The sequence below is a fragment of the Schistocerca cancellata genome, chromosome 1, assembly GCF_023864275.1.
Source record: "Schistocerca cancellata isolate TAMUIC-IGC-003103 chromosome 1, iqSchCanc2.1, whole genome shotgun sequence".
NCBI lineage: Eukaryota > Metazoa > Arthropoda > Insecta > Orthoptera > Acrididae > Schistocerca > Schistocerca cancellata.
The window spans coordinates 287,547,387-287,566,536 of record NC_064626.1 but is presented as its reverse complement, the minus strand read 5'-3'; the positions used below and the strand labels follow the sequence as shown (position 1 = coordinate 287,566,536).

The following is a 19,150-nucleotide window of genomic DNA, read 5'->3' as shown; positions in this document are numbered from 1 at the left end:
TTCATTGGGTGTAATTTTCAGTGAGGCAGTGTATTTTTCTTCATTGTGTGTCGAGTTCTACGACATTTGCGAACGAGTCCCACTGCCCTTTGTAGTGCTTTGGGTAACTGTTTGCTCCGCAACGTTCCTTTTTATTCTGTACATTTCCCAACTCTCTGGTGTATTTGTCTGTAGAAACTTCAAATAAGCTAATTTTTTTAACGGCTTCTTTAATGACTGTATTCCAAATTATGAACTATTTTTTCCCATCTGTCTTCTCTCCTTTACCAAGCGCTTCTGAGGCCACTTCGATGATGCACGTCGTAATATTATTCAATTCTATATCGATGTCCTTATTGACTAGTAATGAAGCAAGCTTTTCCTGGAGTACTTACTGATAAAGTTTCCTAATCCTACAGTCCGATAAGAGAAGTATTTTGAACATTTTCTCTCGTGGCTTCGTTTGGAAATTCTTTGTTTTCTTTAATTTCGATAGTAGTCTTGTGTTACCGCCTAAAAGGAAGTGATCGCTACCTATGTCGCTTCCTCTATAACCACGTATATCTTGCATAAGATTCTTCATTTTATCATTAATTAATATACAGTCAATCACAAACCTTAATCCTCGTGCACTCCATAAAAATTTTCTGGATGTCTTTCTTTCTGTAAAAAGTATTAGTAATTTAAAAAAATTAAAACTGGCAACTTGGTGCAGTCCTGTCCACTATTACTAAGAGTTTTTTCTCCAAAGAGTCTTTCTGTTCCTGGTATAGATAGCTTTGCAACTCTTGCGTTACGATCACCAGCGATGACAATAAGTTGTGCCTTGTTAATTTTATTCACTTCTTTCTGAAGATCATAATAAAAAGTGTCAGTATAATCCTTGATTCCCTCCTCTGAACAATATACACCTATTACTGTTACGTGACCTCTTGGAATTAGAAATCTGTCATTATTCTTTCATTTACGAAGCTGTGCTGGCGAGTCTTTCTTCTCAATTTATCACTGGCTAAAGCTGCTGCTCCAGCACTAACTCGTTTCCTTCGTGGAAAGCCTCCATTATTAACCACCCAGTAATCTGTCAAATATTTTGTTCCTTTTAGTTCTTTCTTAGTTCCTGTTATTATTTCAATGTCTGTTTTCCTCTGAGAAGTTGATTTAACTCGCTTTCTTTGTTGGTCAATCCGCGAACATTCCACGTTACCAAAGACATATAATCCGCAATGCCAAATCGTATGTCCTTTAAGATTTTACGGTTATCACCAGTCGATCCAGTCATGTACCTGAGGCTGTTTGTGAGTTTGCCATTAATTTCACAATCCCCCGGATGCGTTACGAGCGCTGCGCAGGCTAAGTCGCATGTTGGGGCTGCCACCTGTAGGTATCACGACCTGCCTGGTTTTCTATCGGGGCTATCTCCCTTAGTGAAGCTGGCTTCTAGAGCACTCCCTGCCCTGTGTTGTGGGACACTTTTTGTCTGACTCTTCAGTCGAAACCACTCTGCTTTTGGTGACCCTTTCAATTGCTACTCTAGCGCCGGCTCAGCTCTCGACTTCGTCGAAGCACGCAAACCCTCCCTTCCGGTACTGTAGGTGTCTTTTCGATAAGGCGGTCTCCCTCGGAAGGGAGAGCTCTGTAATGAGCGATATTTTTCATAATAAAAATTGATGTAGTCTGTGCTTATGACGGGACATTTTAGTAGAGGAATTTTAGTTCTATGTATGTCTTCCAGCATGTCTTGAATAGTGGCTTGCTCAGTATTCTCATAACTATTGGAAAACCATCAGATTTTAAACCTTTTTTTTTTACTCATCTTGCAAGTAAGTAAACTAGTAGCGGCCTTCATCTTCATTAAGTCAGAGCCCCCTAGCCACCTACACTGTCTGCAAATGAAAGGAAGAAAATGGTGCATGTTGAAGCATGTATAATTGTTACAATAGATCGACGAAAGTATATCACTAAAAATGCGAGTAAGTATGCCTGTTAGCAAATCTCTTCCCTAATTATTACTCGGTTTGTTCGCATGTTTTGCACTTCAAAAAGGCATAGATGTTATTTTACTTGTTTATCTCATTATAAAAAATTATGTGAATCTATGTCAATCTACCTGCCAATGAATATAAGGATCCCACATTTCCTTACATGTTTAACTAAATCATTCCAGGTCACCTAAATTATTAAGATCACATTCAAACCTTCATGTCAATCACAAGTATTATTCGATTAAACTAAGAATCGCTCTTTACCTAATCATATGGCTTAGCAATGCGGCACAGAAGAGAAAATACATTGGCATTATTAATGCAAACATGGCAGCTTTGGAAATAATCTCTACGCGCCATTGATGGTTTGTCGTTGACACTGGATTGCCCACGAGAATTTGAGCTTCAGCATTGTACAACGATATGGGTTTATAAGGATTTTATTACTAAAAGTCAAGATATAAATAGTTAAAAAATGAAATACAAAATAATAGGTTTCCATGGAAATAAATCGCTATAATAGACAGCAAAAACTCCAGTTAGTTGTGGACACGACGCCCGGAAGTAAATGCGGCATTAAGGACGTCAGCAGATGCCCCGGAAATGCTTGTAGGCGAGGTAGGCGTCCCAGCCGTGTAGTATCCCAAGAACCACGCCCAGCACCTGGAACAGTGAAAGACCACCTGTTTACTGCGCTTGATTTACCATCTCTGCAATAAATGCTATAAGCCGGAATGTATTCTCTGTACAACAGTTACATATAATTATGTCATGAGCACAGCAATGACCACCGTTTACTGATGCGTGTTTGACTACTTTGTTCGGTTCAGGAGGTAACCTAAGATTTGGAATCATGTGGGATGGTGGGGAGGGGGAGTGGAGTGAGACTGGATTACCAAATAAATGGTTCAAACGGCTCTGAGCACTATGGGACTTAACATCTGAGGTCATCAGTCCCCTAGAACTTAGAACTACTTAAATCCAACTAACCTAAGAACATCACACACATCCATGCCCGAGGCATGATTCGAACCTGCGACCGTAGCAGTCGCGCGGTTCGGGACTGAAGCGCCTAGAGCCTCTCGGCCACCGCAGCCGGCCCACTGGATTATCTAGAAGCTTTGTAACTATTAACCTCTCTCCTTTCTAAGTCTAAACGATGTTCGTTAAATAACAATACACAATCTGTTCAGAAGAATCCAAGCACCTGTTAGTGAATATTAATATGGGGTGTTCCAACCCTTCGCTTTTATGAATTCTGTTGGGAACACTTTCAGCCAAATCAATTTCAGGAATTTTACTGTTCACAATCTATTCCCTTACACAGGCTGCTTTGTGACAGGGAGCATTGTCATGCTAATACACTCATCGTTTCAGAACTGTTCCTCTGTTGTACGCAGTACACAGTGCTGCAGTATGTGCTCATCTCCTTCCGCACTCAGCGTTTTCTAATCGCAGTAAGAGGATCACATCCCCACCACGAAAAACACCCACACATCGTAACACCACCTCGTCCATATTTCACTGCTGGTACTAGGCATGACGGCAGGTAACGTTCTCCAGGCATTCTATAAATCCAAGCCCATCATTCGAACTGTCTGCCCCGATAGCTGAGTGGCCAGCGTGACGGATTGCCGTTCTACAGGTCCGGGATCGATTCCAGGATTGATCGTAGATTTTCTCCGCTGAGGGACTGGGTATTGTGTTGTCTTCATCATCATTTCATACCGCGTCGGCGTCGAATGTAATAAGTCCTGCATCAAGGCGGCCGGACCTGCCCCACAAGGCCAATGACGCAAAACGCTCTTTTTTTCCATTCGGACTGCTACGAGGTATAGCGTGATTCATTATTGCAAATCACTCGTGTTTAGTCAGCCGCTGTCCAGTGACGTCGCTCCTTACACCACCTCAAGAGTCGCTTATCTCTCCTGACCGAAACATCCCACTGTTGCCGCTTCTCTACCGACAACACAGTACTCCCACCTCCTTTTATAGTGGCGTATGCGCCACCCGTGACATCTGGTGGCCAATTTAGCATTACGAAGGGGTATGCAGATACTTTTGATCAGATAGTGTATTACTATTTGTGTAGAACTATTTGTTTTGTGAGCATCGCTGATGTGCTACGAAAGGTACACATCTTTCTGAAACACAGAAAGGGAACATGAAGATACACTATGTCATCAAAAGTATCCAGACACATCCAAAACAAACGTTTTGCATATTAGGTTCATTGTGCTGTCACCTATTGCCAGGTACTCCATATCAACGATCTCAGTAGTCATTACACATTGTGAGAGAGCAGAATGGGGCGTTCCGCGGAACTCACGGACTTCGGACGTGGTCAGGTGATTGGGTGTCACATGTGTCATACGTCTGTAAGCGACATTTGCACACTCCTAAACATCCTTAGGCCCACTGTTTACGATGTGATAGTGAAGTGGAAACGAGAAGGGACACGTACAGCACAAAAGCGTACAGGCCGACCTCGTCTGTTGACTTACAGAGACCGCAGACAGTTGAAGAGGGTAGTAATGTGTAATAGGCAGACATCTATCCAGACCGTCACTCAGGAATTCTCAAACTGCATCAGGATCCACTGCAATTAGTATAACAGTTATGCGGGAGGTGAGAAAACTTGGATTTCATGATGGAGCTGCGGCTCATAAGCCATCATATGCCGGTAAATGCCAAGCCGCGCCTCGCTTGGTGTAAAGAGTGTTAACATTGCACGTTTCAATCGTGGAAAGACGTTGTGTGGAGTGGCGAATCACAGCATACAATGTGGCGATTCGATGGCAGTGCATGGGTATGGCGAATGCCCGGTGAACGACATCTGCCAGCGTGTGTAATGGCAACAGTAAAATTCAGAGACGGTGCTGTTATGGTGTGGTCGTGTTTTTCATACAGGGGGCTAGCACCCCTTTTTATTTTGCGTGGCACTATCGCAATCCAGGCCTACATTGATGATAAAAGCACCTTCTTGCTTCCCACTGTTGAAGAGGAATTCGGGGATGGCGCTTGCATCTTTCAACATGATCGAGCACCTGTTCATAATTCACGGCCTGTGGCGGAGTGGTTAGACGACAATAACATCCCTGCAATGAACTTGCCTGCACAGGGTCCTGACCTGAATCCTATAGAACACCTTTGGGAACTTTTGGAACGCCGACTTCGTGCCAGGCCTCACCGACCGACATCGATACCTCTCCTCAGTGCAGTACTCCGTGAAGAATGGGCTGCCATTCCCCACGAAACCTTCCAGCACCTGATTGAACGTATGCCTGCGAGAGTGGAAGTTGTCATCGAGGCTAAGGGTGGGCCAGCACCTTACTGAATTCCAGCATTATCGATGGGTGGCGCCTCGAACTTGTAAGTCATTTTCAGCCAGGTGTCCGGATACTTTTGATCATAAAGTGTACTTCAAACATTTCATCACCACCACCCATTTATCATACACTGCCAAATATAGGCCTGTTTCTGTTTTAAACTCCCCATTGTTTTTGACTGTGGCAATTCGGAAGCACTAACGCAGCATGTATTTTATGTGAAACATAATAGACTTCAGCATGCTACAATTTATTGATGTTGGTTATTCGCACAGTATACCTGATCGATTTCGGAAAACATATTCCTCCATCAGCTGTGTCTGGGAAATCAATCACATCTATATCCATTGAATAAAATACGTACATACAGGGCTAGTCAATAATGGCCGCTATTCTGCCACACAACTTTACCACATGCCTAAAATCAGGTGAAGTAGGTGATGTTCAAATTTGTCTATACTGCTTGTGTCGTCACTCCATATCCCATTAAATCGTTGTGTAGATCATTATCACAAGGAATCCAACACAGAATGTCTCGTTGTATCCCAAGCAAAACTCCATCTCAGCTTCATAGCTGTTACTATCACAACAACTCATTTCTTTTCATCCTATCCGTCTGTTTGTCATTCTGTCCCTTCTCTTTAGGCCAAAGCTGAAACTTTCCGTTGTTCGTTGATCATTAAATAGTGGTTGAACTGTTTGCCCACTTCACGCCGATGTTTCATTTTCGTTAAGTTGGTATTAGCTATACACATTGTTTCTAGACTTTCATTTAAATCACATAGAGTATTTACTTATGAATACAGCATTTATTTTCGCAGCTTGTAAGTAACCAACTCTTCAAGATATTTCTCAGGAAACCCTGACAGCTAGTGAGATGCAGAAGTCTAGGGTGAAACAAGAACAGCATTCCACTTAAAATGTATCCCGGCTCGAACTCCATTTTCCTGCACAGTGCTATGTGGCCAATTACAGATATTATACACTAGTGTACAAAACTTAAGAACAAAAGTAACTTTTACATGATGTATCACTGCCAAGTAACTTTTAACATACATAGAAAAATTGCAGCAGTATAGTACAGAAGGAAATACGCAATGAGACGAACAGAAATAACACTATTATTTACAGATAATAATAACACTGAAATCACCGCGATTATGATGGTCCTCTTATTTTTCTTTCAGTGTTCAAAAAAATGGTTCAAATGGCTCTGAGCACTATGGGACTTAACTTCTAAGGTCATCAGTCCCCTAGAACTTAGAACTACTTAAACCTAACTAACCTAAGGACATCACACACATCCATGCCCGAGGCAGGATTCGAACCTGCGACCGTAGCGGTCACGCGGTTTCAGACTGTAGCGCCTAGAACCGCACGGCCACCCCGGTCGGCTTTAGTGTTCAACCCTGAGGTTGGTTTTCAGCAGAGCGCCATTCCTCTCTCCTATCTGCCTTCCTCTTCATTTCCACGTATGTGTTACATCCAATGTCATTCATGATCTGTCGCATGTATGATATCCTTGGTCGCCCCCTCCGATTCCTTCCCTCAATAGTTCCTTCTGCTATTGCTCCAGTGATGTTGTTGTGTCGTAGGATGTGCCCTACAAATTTGTCTCTTCTTGTTTGGATGTGCCTCCACAAAGATCTGGTTTCCTGTACTCTTCTAAGCACCTCTTAATTTGTTACTTTGTCTCTCCAGCTGATCATCATCCTTCTATAGGACCACATCTCCAGGGCTCCTAGCCGTCTTCTCTTCCAATTGTCTAAGTTTCACATCCGTACAGGGCCACACTCCAAACGAAACTTTTCATGACACGTTTACTTATTTTCAGACTGATATTGTTGGTGGTGAGTAATTTCCTTCTTCGATTAAATGCAATTTTGGCCTTTTGTATTCTGGTCGCAATTTCTTTCCGGCTTCTACCATCTCTTGTGATGCTGCGTCCCAGGTAAGTAAATTCCTCTATCACTTTCAGCTCCTCTCTTCCAATTCTCATTCTCAAAGGTTCATACTCTGCTCCTGTACTTCATACCATCACTTTAGTCTTTTTCTTGTTTTTTCTCATTCCATACTGATTGCATAGAATTTTTTCCATTGTTCTGAGGACTTCCTCTAGATCTTCTTTTGTCTCTGTGACTATAGCAATATCATCTTCATAACGTAGCATGTCTGTCTTCTTCCCATTAATTTTGATCCCCAACTCAGTAGTTCTCGAACTTGGTATATGGCTTCATGGATGCAAGAATTGAATATAAGAGGAGAGAGAGCACATCCTTGCCTTGCCCCTTTTCTAATATTTGCTTCTTGTTCATGGTGACAGTTCCTAATCACTGCCACCTCTTTCTTATAGAAACGGAGTATCACACGGATGTCTTTGTACTTCATTCCACTTTTCCTCAGCAATCTGAACATCTCTTGCCAGATAACATTATCAAATGTCTTTTCCATGCCTACAAAGGCAATATAAGTTAGTTTATTTTTCTGTAACTGCCAGAATCGCTCTCTTGGTCCCAATCCCCTTCTGAAACCAAACTGATCTTCACTCAGCATATCCTCCACCTTCTCTTCAATTCTCTTCAGAACTATTTTTAGGAGAATTTTTGATGCATGTGATATTAGACTTAGAGTTCGGTACTGTTCGCATTTTGTAGCTGCTGCCTTCTTTGGTATTGGAACAATGATACGTTTCTGGAAGTCTGTCGGTATCTGTCCTGTGTTATAGATGGACCTAATAAGTTTAAGCAGCATCATTTTCATGCTGTCACCAGCATTCTTTATTAGTTCTGCAGGGATGTCATCAATACCCGTTACTTTGTTGTCCCGTAGTTCTTTTAGAGCTCTTTCAAATTCTTCTTGCAGAATGTCGTCTCCCTTGTCATCTTCGTCTGGTTGCTCTTCTCTTCCTATTACTTCCTCCGAAAGAGGTGTTCCGGCATACAACTCCTCTATATTTTCTTTTCATCTCTTCACCATGTCTTCACCAAACAGCATTTCCCCCTCTTTATTTTCTATTGTGCCTGAGAGTGTTGTTTTACGTTTGCTAAAAAATTGATTTGCTGTTCTGTAGGCTAAATCAGTTCTCTAGACATTACAAAAGGCGGGAGATTGTTCTTAATAGAGCATGTGACCACTATGGTTAGCAACGCACGCCCTGCAACTTGCTTCCATGCTAGCCACAAGGCTGATAAGCAGTTTATAGAAATTGTAAACAATGCTGATAGGTCGCAAATAACGCGAAAGGTTGAACTTCTTTACTGAATTACTCGTTTCGAGGGTAACCCATCCTTAGATGAACCGTCAAAAAGTATTATGCACAAAGGTAATACAAACCAAGTCGTAATACAAAAATATGTAACACATGACAATGTACGATGCACAAATGAGACATACCGAAATACAAAGTTCATTAAAAAATTTTAGACGCTAACAATGTCACTCATAAAAATCCACAGTGATAAGTTACTTCTGCCAAGTGATAAATATCAACGTCTATACGCCAGTGAAGGAAGCAATGCATCCCAATTTAACATTACACACACCAGATGGCGTGCAAACCTGTACCACTGCATCATGCGGAAATAACTTTTTTTAATTCATAATTACAAATGTATTATCAACGAAACCAATGAGGTGCAAAAGATCAGTAACATAAAACACACAAACAAGAAAAATATTAGAATAACGGTTATATAGGCCAACGCCAGGTGTTGCAGAAACCTACTTTCAAAGCATAAAATATGAATACGTTTTACATTGAAAGTAAACCCACGTAATAAGCCGGAGAAAACAACGTGAACACGCTACAACCTAAATGTACATTACCGTGTATTACCTTCACATTTGCATAGGGATGTGCTTGAGTCTACCAACTGACGCAGCGCACACATACAAATTCAGCTAAAGTAAAAGAGCACTATAGCAAAATGATGACATTTCAAACCAAATGAAACAGTTGTGACTTCAACAGCCATGAAAAATTCCAAATAAAAGGAGTAGTGTAGTCACTGTATTAAAAATTCCTGCAATGTTACAGAAAAAGTTACAATAAAAAGATTCAATAAAAATGAAATAATTGGTGATAAATATGATACACACAAACACAAGGGCCTCCTACGAGGCATTTGTTCGTTGTTGACAGCCTTCGGCTCAGACCAGTGATGCACGTAATTTTCCAACTCCTCAAGATTGTCGAAGTCCGTGCCATTAGATGCAACATGCAAGATATATAAACTATCATTAATGAGGGTCAACAGATGACCATTCTCTCTCAAATGACACGCAAGTGAACTATTATTTTTTTATACGTTTGCTCCATAAATCTAGTTGCAAACCTTTCCCCGTCTGGCCTACGCAACTACCCACTGCAAGAACCAAACTTGGTTCTGTAAACAGCTGAGTTTTTAAACTTATCAGTATTATCGTCGAAACGATACAGCAAAACGAGTTTGAGTTTCTTTCGGGTGGGGAAATCCACCTGAACCTTCACTTTCCTGAGGGGATGCGCAGTCCTGGTTCAACAATAGAGATGACGTCGAGGAACTCGCACAGGCTTCGAACTTAATGCATGAAAAGATGCAGTTCACGGTGGAGTTTGAGGCCGCTGGTTCTCTAAATTTTCTTAAGACTCCAAACTAGTCATGGATATTTATCGTAAACCAACTGCTACGTTACAATTATTGCTGCCGACTCTTGTCCCCCTCCTGCGCACACGCGAGCATATTTATCATCGATGTTTCGTAGGATGGCTAAAATATGTTTGGATAATGGTGCTGTTAACTAAGAAATAAATATTACAGTACAGTAGGACAAGCCAGTGGTCAGTCGGAAGAGGCCATACCTGAGATGGGGGAAAATTCACAATAAAGTCAGTTATATTCCTCAAAGGATAAAATTAGACATGCGAATTTCCATGCGCTACTTCAGCCCTTGTTGCAATACGATTGAGCACGCCTTCAGAAAAGCGAAGATTCAAATCTGTTTCCGCACACGAAAGAATTTCGGACTTGTTTTGGGCATCGTCTCGATGACAAAACTGATTAAGTTTAAAGACTTTCAGTTTACAGAATCAAGTCTGGTTCTTGCGATGTCATCTATGTCGACCAGACGGGGAGAGATTTTGTAACAGGATTTACGGATCAAACTTTTAAAAGTAATATATAAAGATGGTATTCCTCAAAGGGTAAAATTAGACATGCGAATTTCCATGTGCTACTTCAGCCCTTGTTGCAATACGATTGAGCAAGAAAGAACAGCTACCATCTTCATATAGTTAAGGCTAACTGGCCATTGACCTTCTCTTCTGTACTGGATGCACACACATTGCCCGAACTCTTTCGGGACTCGGTAAGATTGTCTGCCGCGAGAAATGACTGTAATGGGCAGGGGCACTGCGAATGTAGTGTGTGGACAGTAAGTTGGGATTATGGGTCTCACGGGGAGCGTGCAAGGGATAAATCCCTGCAGTCGCACTATCCTCTGTGCCCTCGGTGGCTCAGATGGAGCCAGCACGGTAGGTCAGCGTGTTCGGTCAGAGAGGCAGTGGCCCTCTGTAATAAAAATACTGAGTAAAGGAATCAAAGATCAACTTGAACGGTTGTCTTGTGATGTCCGCTCAGACCAAACGCAACCAACAACACCGAACAAAATATAAAAAAAAAAGATGGATAGAGCGTCTGCCATGTAAGCAGGAGATCCCGGGTTCGAGTCTCGATCGGAGCAGACATTTTCAACTGTCCCCGTTGATGTATGTCAACGTCTGTCTACAGCTTAGGGTCTTGATATCATTATCATTTCATTATAAAAGTAATTGCGCACTTGGGTGGCATTTGCGAGAATGGTCTGTTACGCCTCATTGATGATGGTTTAGATATGTTGCCTGTTGGACTTAATGGTAGGTCTATCGGCAATCTTGAAGAGCTGGAAATTTACGTACATAGCCAGTCTGAGCCGAAGGTTGTCGATGAACAAGTGGCCCGCAAGAGGCACAGGAATTTTAGTATTATTGACGATTTGCTGAATCATCTGTCGGTTACTTGTATCATAATTATCTGCAGTTATTTCAGACTCACTTATTTATCTTTTTATTGTAATATGTTCTGTAATATAACAGGATTTTTTAATAGAATGACCACACTACTCTTTCGTTTATTTGGCATATTTTATTGTATTTATTTATTGTGTCAACTTTGGATCTTGCGATGGCATCTGTGTGGTCCAGACGGGGAGAGGTTTTGTAACAAGATTTAGGGAGCACGTTTACAAAAATAATGGTGCAATTGGGCGTTATTTGAGGGGCAATGGTCATCTGTTGCCCCTCATTAACGGTGGTTTAGATATCTTGCATGTTGCACCTATGAGTAGGGGCCTCGACATTCTTGAGGAATAGGAAATTTACGTACATAGCCGGTGTGATCTGAAGGTTGTCATCAATGAACAGGTGACAACTAGGAGGCACTGGAATTTTAATATTATTGACGATTTGCTGATTAATCTGTCCCTTACTTCTATCATATTAATCAGAAATTATTTCAGATACATCTATTTTCTCCTTTTATTGTAATATGATCAGTAATATTATCGGATTTTTTAATAAAATGATCTGACTACTCTTTCTTTTATTTGCCATTTTTTGGTACTTATAGTCACTATTGCTAAATTTGGTTAGAAATTTCATCATTTTGCTGTAGTGTCCATTTATTTTAATTGAATTTGGATGTGTGCGCTGTGTCAGTTGGTACGCTCGAGCGCATCCCTGTGCAGAAACGAAAGCAATATATGGCAATGTTCCTTTATGTTGTTTTCTCAGCCTCTTAGATTTACTTTCAATGTAAAACATATCCATATTTTATGCTTTTATAATAGCGTTGAGCCGTGGCTGGCTCGAGTCATGCTTGGCTTGGGTTAAACCTTGGTTGCAGTCCTGTGGTTTTATTTCTCCTACGGTTATAGCGATAATGTTGCTGTCCTCTCCGTGAGTGGCAGCAGCAATCGTGTATCGGTATTAGTACTGCTGTACTATCTTTGGTGTGGCGGATATAGTTTCCGGGTGGGCAGTGTGTGACCAGTGGGTCAGTTGGCGTGGAGCAGCAAGGAAGTCTCCGTCGGGCTTACTCTGGCCGGGGCCGCTGGCGGTGTGCACGTGAGGTTGGAGTGTTAATGTGCTGCTTGTGAGTGCTACGAAGTTCGTCGCCCACCGATCGTGGACATGAAAGTTGAGTCCTCACTTACCCTACTATCGAGCCTCAACTGTTTGCCCTTCTTCGTTTGATTCTGGTTGTCGCTTTTGGGACATTCCCACAAGCAACAACGTGTGCGTGTTCTAGTCGACTAAGATTCCAGCCGTCTTCGTGTGGAGTTTAACTTAATTTATTCACTGTTATTGAAGTTGACCAGCGTTATCTTCTGCCTTGTGGCCGTTGACGTTCCGGTTACCAGCCCTGGTCGTGCATGTAATTCTCGGGAGCGTATTTTCCTCGTCGTGTTGTTGCTGTCAAGCGCGGCGTGTAGTTCGACAGCTGAGGTATTGTTGGTCGTTGCGGTCGCCAATATACTGTGTGTCGTTCTATTGAAATCTTGTGGTCATTTTACTGGTTGCGTGAAGCGGAACTGATTTTGTTGACTGGTAGGTCGGCTGTCTGTCGGTTGGGTTGCCTTCAGCTTAAGAAGTCGTTAGACAGGCTGTCTGTCTCACCCAAATGGGCGTTAGTTTTACAATCTTACGCCGTCCCTTGGAAACTTGTGAGCACTGTTCCTTGTGTGTTACATAGTAATTTCCCTGTTTGGGTTTTAGCTATTTGGTTGATGTGTGGCCTTCAGCTGAGTGTCAATATCTCTTAAATTAATGTTCTTGTCTTGCCCTTAAGGCATGAGATTGTTATTCATTTATATGGGGCCTTCAGCCGAATTTTACATGAGATGTTTTAAGATAATGCCTTCTGATTTTTAAACTGAAACTCTTTTTATAGGCCTTAAACCGTTAAACATATTTTGTTGATATGTAGACTTCAGCCGAGTATTAATATTTCCTAAATTAATGTTCTTGTCTTGCTCTTAAGGCATGAGCTTCTTATTCTTTATAGGGGCCTTCAGCCGGATTTTATGTGAAATGATTTAAGATATGGCATTCTGCCTTTTGAAATTGAAACACTTTTTTCTGGAGTTTAAGCCGTTAAATTATTTGCTGATGTGTGGCCTTCAGCCGAGTATTAATATCTCTTAAATTAATGTTCTTGTCTTGCCCTTAAGGCATAAGGTTGTTCTGCTTTTGAATGGGCCTTCAGCCGAATTTTTCAGTGAAATATTTTTAAGATAAGGCCTTCTGCCTTTTGATCTAAACTCTTCTTATTGCTTAATATGCGGCCTCCATCCAAGTTCCATTAAAATTAAATTGGTAACGCCTTAAGCCTGTTTAAATTGAAGATTTAGAAAGAATTTTTGAGTGTGGCCTTCAGACGATCTAAAGTTAATCAAAGGAGGTCGATTAAAGTTTTAAGTGTTTTGCATCCTTGTTGTAATACTGTGTGTTGATAAATAAAGTTTGTATGTTGAGTGCAACTGACAGCAACTTATTTTGGCCCCTTTCTACAACTTAATCCACTCTGTCCTGCTAGCCCAGGCATTTCAAGCGTTTTAAACATTATTCTGATATTTTTCTTATATAGGTGTTTTCTGTCATCGACCCTTTTTATCTAAGTTTCCTTGGTTTCGTTGGTAATGTCATGACATATTTGTAGTATGAAACGAAAGACAATTAATGCAGTGGCACTGGTTTGCACGCCATCTGGTGCGTGTGTTGTTAATCTTAATTTTGGATGCATCACTTTCTTCACTGGTATACGGACGTTGATGTTGATCACTTGGCTCTATTATGTTATCACTGTGGATTTATATGAATATGTTTGTTGGCGTCTAAAATTTTTTAGTTAACTTCGTATTTTGATATGTATCATTTGCACACCACACATTGTCCTGGGCTACATATTTTTGTATTACGACTTGGTGAGTACTACATTTGTGCTCATGATAGTATAATAATTTTTCGACAGATCCTTTGATGATAGGCAACGTCCCAAATGCCTAATGTAATAAAGGAGGTCGATTATCTTCTGATTGTTAGTAGCGACCTGTCAGCATAGGTTACAATCTTTTTGAGTATCAATAAGGTCGAAATCCTCGTACACGACTTTTTGTCGTGTTTAGAAAAAATGTTGGTAAGGAATTGTTGTAGTATGGAGGGCCATTCCTCCAGCAGCGCGCTCGACAACTGTTGGGTGGTCGTTGATGCATATGGACGCGCTCAGTACGTCTCCCTAAAGCATACCAAACACGCTCGATGGGATTTAAGTCACAGGAACGGACAGGCCAGTCCATTCGCCAAATATCCCCTCACCACGAGAGCTCCACCTTTGCCCTGTTCAGTGCGGTCGCAGGTTGTCATTCATAAAAATGAAGTCAGAGCTGAATACACCCCAAAAAGCGCACAGTGGGAAAGAAGTACAGTGAGACAATAATGTTGAGTGGTGAGTATAACAAGCTGAATACTTTGTAGGTGATTACACCGATATTATGTTATGCCTTCCAACACCAAAACGCCTTGACCACCAAATCGATCATGTTCGAATGGTTCAAATGGCTCTGAGCACTATGGGACTTAACATCTGAGGTCATCAGTCCCCTAGAACTGAGAACCACTTAATCCTAACTAACTTAAGGACATCACACACACCCATGGCCGAGGCAGGATTCGAACCTTGCGACCGTAGCGATCGCGCGGTTCCGGACTGAAGGGCTCGGACGCCGTGGCCGGCAAGACGAGTTTCCACAATATTCTTGAATGCAAGACGAGTTTCCACCGCTTGCCATGTGAGGGTACGTTCAAAATCGGCCCTGGTCCGAAAAGATTACGCGACCACACACCCCGTCGGTCCAGTCCTCATTGTCTTGGCACCATCGCAAAAGTGCCCCCGAAGTGCGGATGTCAACGGAACACAACGTACTGCTCGCCGGGCAAAGAGACCATCACCATGCAGTCGTCTTGCCACTGTGGAGCCTGTGATTGCGTGCGTTGCGGTCCTGTTAAATATGTTTACAATTGCACACGCTGTTTGACGTCGGTCCCTTGTTACCCTTTGCGCAATGTAGTGGACACAGGCTGCTGTAGTTGACCGTGAGCGACAGCTACCTCTCCTTCTGGCAGCAGTGCCAGTGGTTCGAAAAGTTCCTCATGAAAATGAAACAATGCAGTGAAAAATATCAAACTACTGCGATACGCTCGTCGTACTTCGTCCTTATTCCAGTTTCCCGATGAATGTTCCTCGCGTAAAGTCATCCAAATGTTGTCTCCGGAGGCCGGCCGGTGTGGCCGTGCGGTTAAAGGCGCTTCAGTCTGGAACCGCATGACCGCTACGGTTGCAGATTCGAATCCTGCCTCGGGCATGGATGTGTGTGATGTCCTTAGGTTAGTTAGGTTTAAGTAGTTCTAAGTTCTAGGGGACTGATGACCTCAGAAGTTAAGTCCCATAGTGCTCAGAGCCATTTGAACCATTTTTTTTTTTTTTTTTTTTGTCTCCGGCCCATATTGTAACGACGAGAACCAACACAGTGCGCCGTAAAACCTCGCTGACTTTTGTCGTTCGTTCAACTGCGAGGCTAGCCGCATTTGGAACGTTAGTCATCCTAACATCACGCCATTTGACGTCGAACGTCCTGTGCACGACTGGAAGACCTCTGGCAACACGGTCACCGAGTACTTAATATGCAACGTTCCTTCACCTAGCTCGTCCATAAGTTTTGCGGAACAGTGTATTAATGATGTTTAGATTGGGAGCGACTTTATGCAACGAAATAAGGCAATAATTGTTTCTCCAGAAGTGTTTCATCGCATTTTATTAAAGCATCATGCGTGGGCTGAAGTACATACACAATGAAGCGCCAAAAAAACTAGTACAGGCATGCGTATTCAGATACAGAAATATGTACAAGGGCAGAATGTGGCACTGCGGTCTTCAACGCCTATATAAGACGACAAATGTTTGGCGCAGTTGTTAGACCGGTTACTGCAGCTACAGTGGCAGGCTATCAGGATTTAAGTGAGTCTGGACGTGGTGTTGTAGACGGTGAACGAGCGATGAGACACAGCATCTTGCAGCGGTGTACCGTAGGTCTCTAGAAGAGCGTGGCGTTCCAAAGGATTGGAAAAGGGCACAGGTCATCCCCGTTTTCAAGAAGGGACGTCGAACATATGTGCAGAACTATAGACCTATATCTCTAACGTCGATCAGTTGTAGAATTTTGGAACATGTATTGTGTTCGAGTATAATGACTTTTCTGGAGACTAGAAATCTACTCTGTAGGAATCAGCATGGGTTTCGAAAAAGACGGTCGTGTGAAACCCAGCTCGCGCTATTCGTCCACGAGACTCAGAGGGCCATAGACACGGGTTCCCAGGTAGATGCCGTGTTTCTTGACTTCCGCAAGGCGTTCGATACAGTTCCCCACAGTCGTTTAATGAACAAAGTAAGAGCATATGGACTATCAGACCAATTGTGTGATTGGATTGAGGAGTTCCTAGATAACAGGACGCAGCATGTTATTCTCAATGGAGAGAAGTCTTCCGAAGTAAGAGTGATTTCAGGTGTACCGCAGGGGAGTGTCATAGGACTGTTGCTATTCACAATATACATAAATGACCTGGTGGATGACATCGGAAGTTCACTGAGGCTTTTTGCAGATGATGCTGTGGTGTATCGAGAGGTTGTAACAATGGAAAATTGTACTGAAATGCAGGAGGATCTGCAGCGAATTGACGCATGGTGCAGGGAATGGCAATTGAATCTCAATGTAGACAAGTGTAATGTGCTGCGAATACACAGAAAGATAGATCCTTTATCATTTAGCTACAAAATAGCAGGTCAGCAACTGGAAGCAGTTAATACCATAAATTATCTGGGAGTACGCATTAGGAGTGATTTAAAATGGAATGATCATATAATGTTGATCGTCGGTAAAGCAGATGCCAGACTGAGATTCATTGGAAGAATCCTAAGGAAATGCAATCCGAAAACAAAGGAAGTAGGTTACAGTACGCTTGTTCGCCCACTGCTTGAATACTGCTCAGCAGTGTGGGATCCGTACCAGATAGGGTTGATACAAGACATAGAGAAGATGCAACGGAGAGCAGCGCGCTTCGTTACAGGATCATTTAGTAATCGCGAAAGCGTTACGGAGATGATAGATAAACTCCAGTGGAAAACTCTGCAGGAGAGACGCTCAGTAGCTCGGTACGGGCTTTTGTCAAAGTTTCGAGAACATACCTTCACCGAAGAGTCAAGCAGTATATTGCTCCCTCCTACGTATATCTCGCGAAGAGACCATGAGGATAAAATCAGAGAGATTAGAGCCCACACAGAGGCATACCGACAATCCTTCTTTCCACGAACAATACGAGACTGGAATAGAAGGGAGAACCGATAGAGGTACTGAAGGTACCCTCCGCCACACACCGTCAGGTGGCTTGCGGAGTATGGGTGTAGATGTAGATGTAGATGTAGAGGTAGCGATGAAGTGGTGATTTTCCCGCGCGACCGTTTCACGGATGTACCGTGAATATTAGGAATCCGGTAAAATATCAAATCTCCGATATCGCTGCGGCCGGAAACTGACCCTGCAAGAAAGGAACCAAAGACGGCTGAAGAGAATCGTTCAACGTGGTAGATGTGCAACCCTTGCGCAAACTGCTGAAGTTTTCAGTGCTGGGCCATCCCCAAGTGTCATCGTGCGAACCAGTCAACGGAACATCATCGATATGGGCTTTCGGAGCCAAAGGCCCATTCGTGTACACTCGATGACCGCACGATACAAGCTTTACACGTCGCCAAGGCCCGTCAACACCGACATTAAACTGTTGATGACTGGAAACATGTTTCCCGGCCGGGCGAGTCTCGTTTCAAATTGTATCGAGAGAATGGACATGAACGGGTATGGAGACAAACTCATGAGTCCATGGACCCTGCATGTCAGCAGGGGACTGTTCAAGCTGGTGGGGGCTCTGTAGTAATGTGGGGCGTGGACAGTTGGAGTGATATGGGACCCCTAACATGTCTAGATACGACTCTGCCAGGTGTCACGTACGTAAGCATCCTGTCTGATCACCTACAGCCATTCATGTCCATTGTGCATTCCGACGGGCTTGGGCAATTCCAGCAGGCAGGACAATGCAACACTCCAAACGTCCAGAATTGCTACAGAGGGCCTACAGGAACAGTCTTCTCTGTTTAAACACTTCCGTTGGCCAACAAACTTCCCGGACATGAACATTATTGAGAATATCTGGGATGCCTTGCAACGTGCTGTTCAAAAGAGATCTACACCGCCCTTACTGATTTACGGACAGCTCTGCAGGATTCATGGTGCCATTTCTCTCCACAACTACTTCAGACATTAGTCGAGTCCAAGCCACATCTTGTTGCGGCAGTTCCGCGTGCTCGCGGGGGCCCTATAAGATATTAGGCAGGTGTATCAGTTTCTTTGGTTCTTCAGTGCAAATTGTTATCCGTAAGCAGAACTTTCATTTATTTATTCCGTTATATTACATGTATGTTACAAATAACGTTCACCTTCTTGCTTAGTATGCATTTCATTACTTTACTGTGCTTACATTGATATTACCTCACATGAGCGAAAGGTGCCTAGTTCAGAACTGTTTGTAATTTGCATGTGGAAAAGTAGAACATGTGAGGTGCGTAAAATTATAATAAGATCATTATTGTGATAGATTTCTAGCCCGAGAAATCTTGCAACACATATTTTAAGAAATAGAAAAGATAATACAAGACCACAGGGACTCTGTTTAGTTCTTAC

At 42.6% G+C, this 19,150-nt stretch overlaps 1 protein-coding gene across 2 annotated transcripts in view; it reads right to left on the bottom strand.

The window, feature by feature from the left end:
- Positions 1 to 2,391: 2,391 nt before the first annotated feature.
- The window catches only part of LOC126171492 (protein singles bar), a 158,584-nt gene continuing 141,825 nt past the window's right edge, over positions 2,392 to 19,150 (bottom strand). For both annotated transcript variants that reach the window (XM_049920805.1, XM_049920804.1), the window contains exon 5: positions 2,392 to 2,624. In XM_049920805.1, the coding sequence (XP_049776762.1) occupies positions 2,547 to 2,624 (78 nt within the window). In that variant the 3' untranslated portion in view covers positions 2,392 to 2,546. The remainder of the gene's footprint in view (positions 2,625 to 19,150) is intronic.